This window comes from Mustela putorius, unplaced genomic scaffold (genome assembly GCF_011764305.1).
Source record: "Mustela putorius furo isolate JIRA1106 unplaced genomic scaffold, ASM1176430v1.1 tig00537227_pilon_pilon_pilon, whole genome shotgun sequence".
NCBI lineage: Eukaryota > Metazoa > Chordata > Mammalia > Carnivora > Mustelidae > Mustela > Mustela putorius.
In genome coordinates, this window is record NW_025422368.1 from 23,119,560 (window position 1) to 23,132,529 (window position 12,970).

A 12,970-nucleotide genomic window follows, 5' to 3' on the forward strand; every position below is an offset into this window, starting at 1 on the left:
TCTTTTTTCTTCGATCACAATACCATTATTCGCCTACAGTCATTAACTATCAAATGTCTTACACTTACTAGCAGCAATGAGTGGTTGACTAATTTTGAGTACCGATAATGTTTTCATCATGATCTTTTTAGTCAATGATCTCTACATTATTACAGAGTATCTCAAAAACCACTGTAGCAATGATGTTACCATGCCAGATTTTTAAATGGAAAAGTAAAGGCAAGGTATAATAAATAATTTTGTAAATTGTTGCAATAATGAGATTACAATGACGATAGTCTGGTAATTTTATGGCTTAACAAGTGACCAGCCAGCTCAGCAATTAAAAGAAGTAAGATTTCTAAAAATTTATGCTTTTTATGCCCACCTTAATGATCACAGTCTTTTTGCGTAGATGAAAATATAAAATAAAGATTCCCAAGTTAAAGAGTATATTAATTATATCTCTAAAACAGATCTTTCATTATAAGGCAACATCAACATATTTTCATATTTTCAACCGTTTAGTTACCTAAATTTAAACAACACATATACACAATATATAAATGATTAAGATAGCACAACATAAAAAAAGATAGCACATGTTTGCAACATCACTTATTGTACCTAGTTTAAAATAGCATTAGAACATTGCAAAAAATTTTTTTTCACTCACCTCTAAAGTATATTTAATAAGAAAGTCTACAAAATGCAGCTGATACTAAAAACTGAAATTTATTTTCCCTTAGCAAAACAGTTATTATCAATTTCCTAAGCTTCTGTGCACTCTGTATAGCAATTCTACTTAAATTTGTTTATTTGCCTGCTAGAAAGAAAGATGAGTCTATGCATAGAAGGTGAATGATTCTGCACAGACTCTTACTACACAAGGAACTTGATACAATTTACAAATTTGCAACAATGTGATTACTGCGGAGAATGACAGGTCTGCATATTTGATGTAGGAGGTAAATTCCTTGGTATAATTCCAGCTTATTCTTTTTTGCTGCTCCTCAAAATCAGAAATAAAATATTAGTTACAATGACTTTTTTTCCCCATGCTAAGGAAAAGAATAAATTCTTGTTAACTCAGCTGACAGTAAAAATTTAAAGTTTAAAAAAATGATGGAAGATAGCTTAAAAATAACTGAAGGCATCATTTCTTAAAGACCTTTATTCCGTATCACTCCAGATACCAACTTTTGACTCAAGAAGCCACTACCTGCCATCATTGTTCGATGTGTAAATACCACCCACCCCACTTGGGCATTTGTAAAGATCACAGCTCTCAATTAGATGCTGTGCTGTTTGTTGAATGCCACATTTCCGCAAGGGGCTGCTGCCTATGATGGTCATTTTATCAAGTACTGTTTAGAACTTTTAAATCTAATATGCAGGGTCCCAATAGCTCAGACTATGATCCCAGGGTAGGATGTGGAGAGCTCTGATATTGAGCTGTAGGTCTGTAACAATAAGCCTGAAAAATCCCACAACAATTGTTTTATACTGTTCCCAATCAACTTAGTCTAAAATCTCAAGCCTTTTTTCCTAGTAGCCCACGGAATAACTGCTTTACGCTTCCCAGTACATATGTATGCAAATTTTATTAAGAATAAAATCAAAGAACTCCTCATTTGATTTAGCTGAATATCAGAGCAAATAAAAGGTTATGATTACCAGTCATGTATCCTGTTTGGCTCTAATATGCTCATTAAGAGTGTGAGCTCAAGAGCCAAACTGTTTGGGCTTACCAGCCCTCTTCCACCTGTCAGACGTGTGATCTTCAGCTCTATACCTGTTTCCTCACTGGTCAAAGGGAGGTAATCATGCCTCCCCTAACACGGGCTTGAAGATGAAAATTAGACAATACATAAAAAGGATCAGGGATAGTATCTGATATATGGTAAGCTCCTGAAAAATACTACCTGTTACCATTTCACAAAAATCAGTGTGTTAAATCACTCCATGCCTATTACAGAGGCAGTTTCTATTTATTGCAAGGATATATAGCACTGTAACCTGAATATTTTAAAAATACTGAATTTGACTGAAATATCTTTGTTGTTTTCCTATAGATCATTTGTATGTCAGTGTAACTTACGAGTAGATAGCAACATATTCTCAGGGGAAATTATGACTGGCTTTGTAAATAGGGTCTTTAACTACACATAAGGGATAGGGTCTTAATTTGCTTAAAAAGTAAATAGGGTCTTTAACTACAGCATAAGGAAATAGGGTCTTTCACTATAGCATAAGGAAAGCACCTTTAAATTACCAGTTCCATAGGCTATCAGTAAATATTTTCAGTACTCGGTATCTTTTCCAGTTCTAAAGTACAGAAGCTACAAATGTTATATATTTAGGATCAGAGCTTATAGACATCTGTATTTATGATTTATATACAGTTCTCCCTTTTTATGAAAGGAATAATTTGTAATGCTTGAAAAATCTTAATGGACAATATACTAAAGAGTATAAGATGAAGGGGGAAAAATCCTTAAAACCAAACCAATCCTCTGAACACAGTCCTTCTTGTTCCCTGCCCCCCCTCATCAGACCATCTCTATGCAACTCCCATAGCTTGTGCCTCCATTACCATCTCAGGTAAACCCTTGCTCAGATCTGGACCTGATATGTCTTTAAGACACAAAACAATGGTGCGGTGCTACAGTCACACTGCCCTGTCCAACAGCACACATATCCTCTCAGGTATTTCTTTTCCATGGTAGAGAGGCCATAGAAATAAGAGTGGGACAAAATGGCTTTCAGGATAGAGAACATTTGAAATCATACTGCCCTAAAGCCATTTTATTTATTTTTTTTAAATGTTTTATTTATCTGTTTCAGAAAGAGGGAGAGAGAGAGTGTGTGTGCCTGAGCAGGGGGGAGGGGCAGAAGAAGGGGGAGAAGCAGACTCCCCACCGAGCAGGGAGTCAGATGCATGACTGGATCCCAGGACCCCAGGATCATGACCTGACTCAAAGGTAGACACTGAACTGACTGAGCCACCCAGGTGACCCCACTAAAGCCACTGACAAACGTTCCTTCTCCCCCCCCCCACAAATTGTCAACATGCATATCCTTACATGGCATTTTTAATTTTTTTTTATTTTTTTTTATTTTTTAAATTTCTTTTCAGTGTTCCAGAATTCATTGTTTATGCACCACACCCAGTGCTCCATGCAATCTGTGCCCTCTATAATATCTTATATATAAGATACCCCGATTTCCCACCCTCCACCCCTTCAAAACCCTCAGATTGTTTTTCAGAGTCCATAGTTTCTCATGGTTCACCTCCCCTTCCAATTTCCCCCAACTCCCTTCTCCTCTCCATCTCTCCTTGTCCTCCATGCTATTTGTAACGCTCCACAAATAAGTGAAACCATATGATAATTGACTCTCTCTGCTGGACTTATTTCACTCAGCATAATCTCTTCTAGTCCCATCCATGTTGCTACAAAAGTTGGGTATTCATCCTTTCTGATGGAGGCATAATACTCCATAGTGTATATGGACCACATCTTCCTTATCCATTCGTCCGCTGAAGGGCATCTTGGTTTTTTCCACAGTTTGGCGACCATGGCCATTGCTGCTATAAACAGTGGGGTATAGATGGCCCTTCTTTTCACTACATCTGTATCTTTGGGGTAAATATCCAGGAGTGCAATTGCAGGGTCATAGGGAAGCTCTATTTTTTAATTTCTTGAGGAATCTCCACACTATTCTCTAAAGAGGCTGCACCAACATGCATTCCCACCAACAGTGTAAGAGGGTTCCCCTTTCTCCACATCCCCTCCAACACATGTTGTTTCCTGTCTTGCTAATTTTGGCCATTCTAACTGGTGTAAGGTTATATCTCAATGTGGTTTTAATTTGAATCTCCCTGATAGGTAGTGATGAACATTTTTTCATGTGTCTGATAGCCATTTGTATGTCTTCATTGGAGAAGTGTCTGTTCATATCTTCTGCCATCTTTTTATATGACTGTTTGTTTTGTGTGTGTTGAGTTTGAGGAGTTCTTTATAGATCCTGGATATCAACCTTTTGTCTGTACTGTCATTTGCAAATATCTTCTCCCATTCCGTGGGTTGCCTCTTTGTTTTCTTGACTGTTTCCTTTACTGTGCAGAAGCTTTTGATTTTTTTTTTTATTAATTTTTTATTTTTTATAAACATATATTTTTATCCCCAGGGGTACAGGTCTGTGAATCACCAGGTTTACACACTTCACAGCACTCACCAAAGCACATACCCTCCCCAATGTCCATAATCCCACCCCCTTCTCCCAAACCCCCTCCCCCCGGCAACCCTCAGTTTGTTTTGTGAGATTAAGAGTCACTTATGGTTTGTCTCCCTCCCAATCCCATCTTGTTTCATTTATTCTTCTTCTACCCACTTAAGCCTCCATGTTGCTTTTGATTTTTATGAAGTCCCAAAAGTTCATTTTCACTTTTGTTTCCTTTGCCTTTGGAGACATATCTTGAAAGAAGCTGCTGTGGCTGATATTGAAGAGATTACTGCCTATGTTCTCCTCTAGGATTCTGATGGATTCCTGTCTCACATTGAGGTCTTTTATCCATTTTGAGTTTATCTTTGTGTATGGTGTAAGAGAATGGTCCAGTTTCATTCTTCTACATATAGCTGCCCAGTTTTCCCAGCACCATTTATTGAAGAGACTGTCTTTTTTCCACTGTATATTTTTTCCTGTTTTGTCGAAGATTATTTGACCATAGAGTTGAGGGTCCATATCTGGGTTCTCTACTCTGTTCCACTGGTCTATGTGTCTGCTTTTATGCCAGTACCGTGCTGTCTTAGTGATCACAGCTTTGTAGTAAAGCTTGAAATCAGGTAACGTGATGCCCCCATTTTATTTTTGTTTTTCAACATTTCCTTAGGGATTCTGGGTCTCTTCTGATTCTATACAAATTTTTGGATTATTTGCTCCACCTTTTTGAAGAATACCGGTGGAATTTTGATCATAATAGCATTAAAGTATAGATTGCTCTAGGCAGTATAGACATTTTAATGATGTTTACTCTTCCGATCCAAGAGCATGGAATGGTCTTCCATCTTTTTGTATCTTCTTCAATTTCTTTCATGAGTGTTCTGTAGTTCCTCGAGTACAGATCCTTTACCTCTTTGGTTAGGTTTATTCCCAGGTATCTTATGGTTCTTGGTGCTATAGTAAATGGAATCGATTTTCTAATTTCCCTTCCTGTATTTTCATTTTAGTGTATAAGAAAGCCACTGATTTCTGTATATTGACTCTGTATCCTGCCGTTTCACTTTTACAAAAGACCTACATTTGTACCTGTTTCTGCTCACTGAAAGAAATTTGAGGAAGATTTTCACTTTTTTTTTTTTAAGATTTTATTTATTTATTTGACCAACAGAGATCACAAGTAGGCAGAGAAGCAGGCAGAGAGAGAAGGAGGAAGCAGGCTCCCTGCCAAGCAGAAAGCCCAATGTGGGGCTCCATCCCAGGACCCTGGGATCATGACCTGAGTCAAAGGCAGAGGCTTTAACCCACTGAGCCACCCAGGTGCCCCAGATTTTCACTTAAAAAAAAAAAAAAAAAAAAGGCCAAGAGCTACAACGGGGCTCAGCATTCATTTAGCCACAAAGCCTTGATGGAGTTAGCGAGCACCCCAAGCAGTGAGAGTGGCGCCCCCAAGCTCCTTCGCCAGAACCACACTCAGCATCTTACTGAGCATCAAGCCCTCAAGAGCTTTGAACTGTGTCTGTGAGCACCTGTGCTTTGTTTCAATTTATTCTGTGCATTTGCTAGCAAGAGGTATCCCAAAGTATCAGAAAAGCCTAAGAGAGGTTACACCTTAGGTCTAGGAATGCATAAAATTTTTCCATATAAATTAATGGTCTTCACTTAATTTGCTTTATACCATTTTAGCTTATCAAAGGTTTTATAGGAATAATCCACTTTGGGCTAGCAGGGGAAACGTATATTAGGATAGCGAGTGCAGACAAACTCCGGTACCTGGTGTGAATTCTCTGTTTTGATTTACTTCTGAGAGATCTGTTAGAAATGTTTCGAACACAAACAGTAGAAAACCAGTTGATGGTAGAAACCCAAAATTAGACAACCAGATGTTAGATACCCTCTGTGACTTACTGCCATTCTGAGTGTCTCCACATTGCAACTGTGGAGATTTATTTTGTTACATTCATTCACGTTCAAACTGTCCTATAGAGCAATTTTAACCAGCCACAAATAAACTCTCCATCTACATACCACACGTCATCTCTCACCGTCAGTAAAAGAATCACTGTGATATACTGAACGCTGGCCTACCCCAACCATGTCCATGCCCTAACTACCAGAATCAGTGAATATGTGACTTCCCATTGCCAAAAGGACTTTGCAGGTATGAGGAAGCATCTTTAGATAGGGAGAAGAGACAGGATTATCTCAGTGAGTCCAATATAAGTGTAATCACAAGAGAAGGCAGAAGGGTCAGAGTGAGAGGAGAGGTGATAATGGAGTGTGTGTGTGTGTGTGCACATGTGTGCATGAGTGTGAATGGGGAGGAGTTTGATAGATGCTATGCTGCTGGCTTTGACAATGGAGAACCAAGTCACAAGCCAAGTAATGAAGGAAGCCTCTAGAAACTAGAAAAGGCAAAGAAAGTCTCCCTTAGAGTCTCCAGATAGAACCTACCCCTGCTGACACCCTGATATTAGGTTTTTGACCTCCAAAACTGTAAGATAGTGAATTTGTGTGGTTTTAAACCACGAGATTTTTGGTAAATGGAAAACTAACACAATTGTGAACATACAGACCCCTATAATCCTGCTACTGATAATTAGGGTTTTGTTCTGAGAGCACACAAAGACCTGTAGGGTATCTTTGACCAGTTTCTCAATCTGTTACCAGTGCCATTTCACCCAGACCGATGAATCATTTCACTCCCCACTTCTCTTCCCACTGACATGAATAACTGAGCTAAGTAAAGTCCTGGTCTAGCATTTGCTGTGGGACCTCAGGCAAATCACATACCATCTCTGGGTCTCAAAGACATTCTTTATGAATGCTTGGACAAAATATTCAGAAATGGCCTGAAGCATCATAAAAGAGAGGCACAAAGTATTTCCTAATTCTATTGAGAAAGTAATCACCACTGGCTGGAACAAGTGGTAAGTACTACCCATTAGAGCTCCTCCACAAAGATGACACTAGGGGTTATTGAGATTTGTTTGGATTTTAGCAATACATGATTCCAAATGTAGCAAGGTTTGGTGCAGGATAAGCCTGAGGCACGTTTCAAGCACACAACAACACAGATTTCTGGTGGCTAATGGATGAGGAAGGGTGGGGGTAAAAAGCACTGGGGACATAATGAAGGGTCTGGAACACCAAGGCAGTGCAGAGCCCCTGAGAGTTTCTGAAAGACTCTTATGATCTCTGCAGACTATATTCTATGAGTCCACTAGCACATGAATGGTACCCCACAGTGGCCTCCGGCAAGCTGTGTCATTCCTCTCCTTACCCCCGGTGCCCAGGCACAATACCAGTATTTAACACTGTCCACAGTATATGTGTTAAATGATTGAGTGAATAACCGCAAACTAGCCCTTCTCATCTTAAGTCTTCCTCAAAGGGCTATGTCCTGGGGGTGCCATTCACATCATATCATATGAGAATGGTGTCTCTTGGACTTTTGAAAAGAGCAGCTCTTCCTCCTTTCATGCTCTGTCTTGAGCGTTGGACTACGGGAGTTTTCTAAGCAAGAAACTATGAAAGTCTGAACTTGTGATAGCAGCAGGAATGGAAAGAAGAAACAGGTGCCAGCATGATTGATTCTAGGGTGGTCTGGGAGATACACTTTAATACTCTTGACTAGTCCAAGTAAAATCTTACTTTATTTCTTTCTTATTTTCTTTAGGGTGGTTCTATAATAATCCGTTACATAAAATCGGAACTCTTAGGTATCTCCTGTTAAGTACAAGTTACTATTATTATAAACTTCACTCTTCTGTCAAAATTTATATTGATCCCATTTTTCTACTTTAAGATCTAGTACTTGAATCAAAATCAAACCATCTATAGCAGTATTTTAAGGAATTCAGAGAAAGACAACAAAAAAGTCTGAAATTGACCATGTTTTACAAGCATACCAAATACTCAGGCTTAGAAGCATTTTTCTTGAGTCCTAAGTCATAGAAGCATTTGCCAAAATTGCACTGACCACCTTTATTTCTGCAATTTGTTTCCCAAAAATAGCTTAAATGATGAAGAGAACTAATGCAAAGCAAAAGTCGTTTTGATTATAAAGCAAGCATCTGATTCAAATGGAGTATTTTGAAGTTATGCCCCTTTCTATTAATATCCAAGATCCCTTTGCATTTCTTTTCCACAAGAATAAAGTTAAAACAAAAAACAACCTACCATTATGTTCTTTTTGAAATTATATAGCATATGCATAAATTAATAAAAAAAATTCTTCTAATTTTAAACATATCAGATGATTAGTACTTACAGATACAGATCAAAATGTTATTAAGGAACATGGTACAAATTTTATTTGATACCTAATATATAAGTATAGGTAGCTAGCTAAAAAACAACAACAAAAAACCTTACCTCACTAGATTTCTATTTTATATTTAAGTGTATCACCTTGGGTATTAGACATGCTGCCAGCTATCTCTTAATGAGCACCTGAGCTGTCATTTTTAATAACAGCATGACAATTATTATCTATAAGTTATATTCCCTGAAAATCATTTGTGCAATACTTAAATTAATATAGGTAAGAACAGAAACTTACTATTCCGCCTACAAAAAATAGTAATATTTTATAATATGTGGCATTATATTATAGAAAACGAAAGGGACATATATTTACAATAAAAGATCAACATATGCACAAACCGCATAGACCATTTTAATATGTAGCACAACTTTATACAGAATTTTAATAATGAATCTCGGTTAGTCATTGAAAAAAAAAGTCATTTGATCTGTATGAGAAAAATACACGTATTCAAGATAGAATATAATAAAACAAATGAGCCAAATACTTGGGCCATTCTGATCTCAGTTTTTTCTCAATTCAAAGCAGAGTTGAAAGATGAGTACCATACAAACAAATTATCTAATTCATCTACGTACACATGCCGTCAGTATGTATTATAAGCAATCATCTCATAGCCCATGTAATCCATCGGTTATGGTATACTAGAAATTCTACTTTATTTTCAAATACTAAAAATTTTAAAAAATATACCTCTTCCACAAAGCTGTCTTTCTTCTCTAGCATTTCTCGTAAAGTCTGAAGAATTTTAATGCACAGCTTTTCTTCTTTCTCCATTAGTTTCTTTGTATGATTAATCAACCTTAAAGCAGAATATTACATCTTAAGTACAACAGTGTTTTCTCTTCAGGTTGTATACTAACATCATGAACTAGAGGGGGAAAAGTCATGCTATTATTTGAGAATATGAAGTAAACACTAATCCTATTTTCAAAACTTAAAATCACACTTTAGCTCACAGACTTTGTATTATAAAGCACCCTTTGCTCAACAGGCAGTATATCTCAGTGCTTTTAAATTTATTCAAGTAGCAGACTTTTAGTGGGATATAATACTCTAAAAGACAATGAGACTCTGATTATCTTTAATCCCACCATATCAACTAAAACAACTTTACTAGTAGAGAAATACAAATATTTGCAGCATATTACCTTTCATTATATTATGTTATACTTTATTATTTTCTAGAGACTATATTACCTTAATTATATGGGCTCAGTAGCAGTCTAAAACACTGCAACCTTATCATAAGGGGTTGCTTTCCAGTTTCTGTTAATAATAATGATGTTGTATTTTTCTCCACTAGGGCTTAGAGAAATAAGCAGTTTGTGATTAGAAGAAAAAAACCACAACAACAAAGTAACATCAAGACAGTCTATCCACATACTATTTTTACTATAATGTGGGTAGAAATTCTAATTTTATAGTGGTAACCTCTGCACTGGTGTTCTGTCAGGAGAAAAGTTTGAGGACCATAGTTATATACCATCCTCAAGAACTCAAAATCAAGTAAAATGTTTATAACCAGAATGCATAGCTTATCATATGTAACTCTGAAAAAGCTGGTTCTCACAATGACCTGTGAGACACATTTTCCTAGAAAAACAGAAGGATGTCGAACTTAATGGAATGGTCCCATTTCAGTGACGTGACAGGAGTACCATGGGACATAACCCCGAGGAAAAGTGAGCTTTCACTAGATAATGACTAGTCGCTGTTTATCAGGGGTCAGGATGAAGTACTAGGACTTCCCATGGACTCTCTCAATTCATCCTCACAACAAGCCAGTGCCACAGGTTCTATTATTAGACTCATGAGAAAACAGAGGTCCTGAAAGATAAAGCAACTTGCCTGTAGTAACACAGTCATTAAGTGGTGGGATCTAGAAATAGACCCAAGTCCAACGACCACAAAGCCAAGCTTGTGAAGCACCACTCTGTGGTGACATGACCCATTTACTAATCTCCTGCGTCTCAGAATTACTGTGAAGAGAGTCCCCACTCAGCCATATCTTATGTGATATGATAAGTGTTACAACACAGGTAATGGCAAACACTGTAAACTAGATAAAGAAACTACTACCTTCTTGAGGGAAGTTTCCTAGGGCTGATAAGAGGCTCCAGCAAAGAGATAACTGTTAATGATGAAGATTTCACCTAGCAGGAAAAGGTGGAGAGAGGAGGTGTCCTTCAAAGGGAATGATGTGAACAGTGGGCAGAGGTAGAAAGCTGACCTTCCTGTCCAGGAAATAATAAGTACTCTAACTCCAGCTGACACATGAACACAGGAAACAAGAGAGGATAAGAGAAGCAATCTGAAAAGAAGAACAGGAAATACGATGCTAAAGAGTCTGGAATTTACTCCGTAGAAAATAGAAGATCTCTGTTTTAAGGGACCTGAATGACCTTGTCTACATGTAGAAGATGATGTGGAAAAGAAAGAACAAGAAGGGATAACATGTGATGGGGTAATTGTACAAGAAGCAATATAGAAATAAAATATCCAGGACATGGTAAGTAATGACTAATTGGAAGTGGAAAAAAGAGGAGGAAGGAGACATCTGACATTGATGGACAGGATGAACAGATGGACAGTGATAGTTTTAAACGATACCCATGCCATGCGGAAGGGGAGGCACACAGTGAAAGAACAGTGATTTCCTTTCAGACATGGGATCAGGTCCAGCAGGCAGAATAATTCTAGAGTACTCCTTGTAAGGAAAACACTTGCTGTCCTGACACTTCTGCTATTTCATCCTTTCTTTTGTGGGATCGTCCTCGAATTCATGGACATAGTTTTGGTGGGCACTATAAATTTCATTTGATATTTTTTTCCTCTCAGGCTGTTTAATTTTCTTTAACTTTTCTTTAGATAAATACTTCATTCACCAACCATTTGAAAATATCAAGCATAAAGGTGAATATCATTTTCTAGGGACTTATACAAGGTATTCATCTGTTACATAATGTCTGGTTGAGTAAAATCTGTGACCTTCTAACATTGCTTTCCATGATCAAAGGAAAAAATAAGTTTCATGAAACAATGTACCATATAAATACATGTGTATCATGTATTAAATTAACATAAAAATTACTTTTATTATATGAGATGCACTCTGATATTTTATATTTTTAACTCATTTTAATGGTTGCCTCTGCTCCCTAAATTAATTTTTAAATCCATAAGTGAGTCACATCCCACAGTCTGATAAACTCTGAGATTATCCTTCATAAAGGACGAGTAAGTGTTAATTTGAATAGATTGTAACCAGATGCCTTAAATGTTAACACCCACATTGACTTACACGCTCTTTATGCTCTTCTTTCTCAATTTTTTTAAAGATCTTATTTATTTATTTGACAGATAGAAAGAAAGAGACAGCGAGAGAGGGAACACAAGCAGAGGGAGTGAGGGAGGGAGAAGCAGGCTCCCCACTGAGCAGGGAGCCCGATGTGGGGCTCAATCCCTGGACCCCGGGTCATGACCTGAGTCAAAGGCAGATGCTTAATGACAGAGCCACCCAGGTGCCCCTCTTCTCTCAATTTATTTGACAAAGTAGATATGGAAATTGGGGATCTTTCCTGGGATCTACCCACCACATTCTCCAGCAGACCCATGAGTCGACAAATTCCAAGAAATAAATTCATCTGAGGAAGTCAGAGGCCCCACAAAGGCGTTGGATCTACACTCTCTTCTCTAGCTGAGCTTTACCAGAGAGCTCTGCACAGTAATCCAGGGCCCCTTGCATAGCTATTAATAAATCTGGATTCTAATTTTATTAGATATCCCTGCAAATAAAACCCTTGGATTTTCACAGAGTTAGGGAAGGAGCAGGATAAGCGCTAGAGCAGAAAACAGACATTCCTGAGCCGCTGGCCATACTACAATTATAATAGCACAAAAATCTCTTCTCTAACCACTAAAGTATGTGACATCTTTTTTTCCATCCGAGTGTCCTATCGGTAATATATTCCCACTATTATATTGCTCTGTTTCTCTCCTTTTAGGTGCCTGGTATTGCAACAGATTTGCTTTTAGCACATGTTCAGCACAGGCCAATATTTTCTTGGCATTTTGAGTTACTTCATGTCATCTTTTCATAGATCGACATCTTTAAGTTCTCGACTGGTGCCGTCAACATAACTTTTTCTGCAATAATTGAGACATTCGCTGTGTTATCAAATTTGTTGGCTGCTAGCCATCTATGCCTATTAAGCACTTAAAATGTAGCAAATGTGATGGGAACTGAATATGTTCTTTGTATTTTTATTAATTTAAATTTTATTTTTATTTTTTTTAATTTTTTATTTTTTCAGCATAACAGTATTCATTATTTTTACACCACACCCAGTGCTCCATGCAATCCATGCCCTCTCCAATACCCACCACCTGGATCCCTCAACCTCCCACCCCCCCACCCCCCCACCCCTTCAAAACCCT

General features: G+C 37.6%; 1 protein-coding gene across 1 annotated transcript in view; it reads right to left on the reverse strand.

Moving 5' to 3' along the window:
* The window catches only part of ITPR2 (inositol 1,4,5-trisphosphate receptor type 2), a 502,669-nt gene that overhangs the window by 211,235 nt on the left and 278,464 nt on the right, over positions 1 to 12,970 (reverse strand). Inside the window, exon 37 of the mRNA XM_004776400.3 lies at positions 9,224 to 9,332. Coding sequence (XP_004776457.1) covers positions 9,224 to 9,332 — 109 coding nt within the window. The remainder of the gene's footprint in view (positions 1 to 9,223; positions 9,333 to 12,970) is intronic.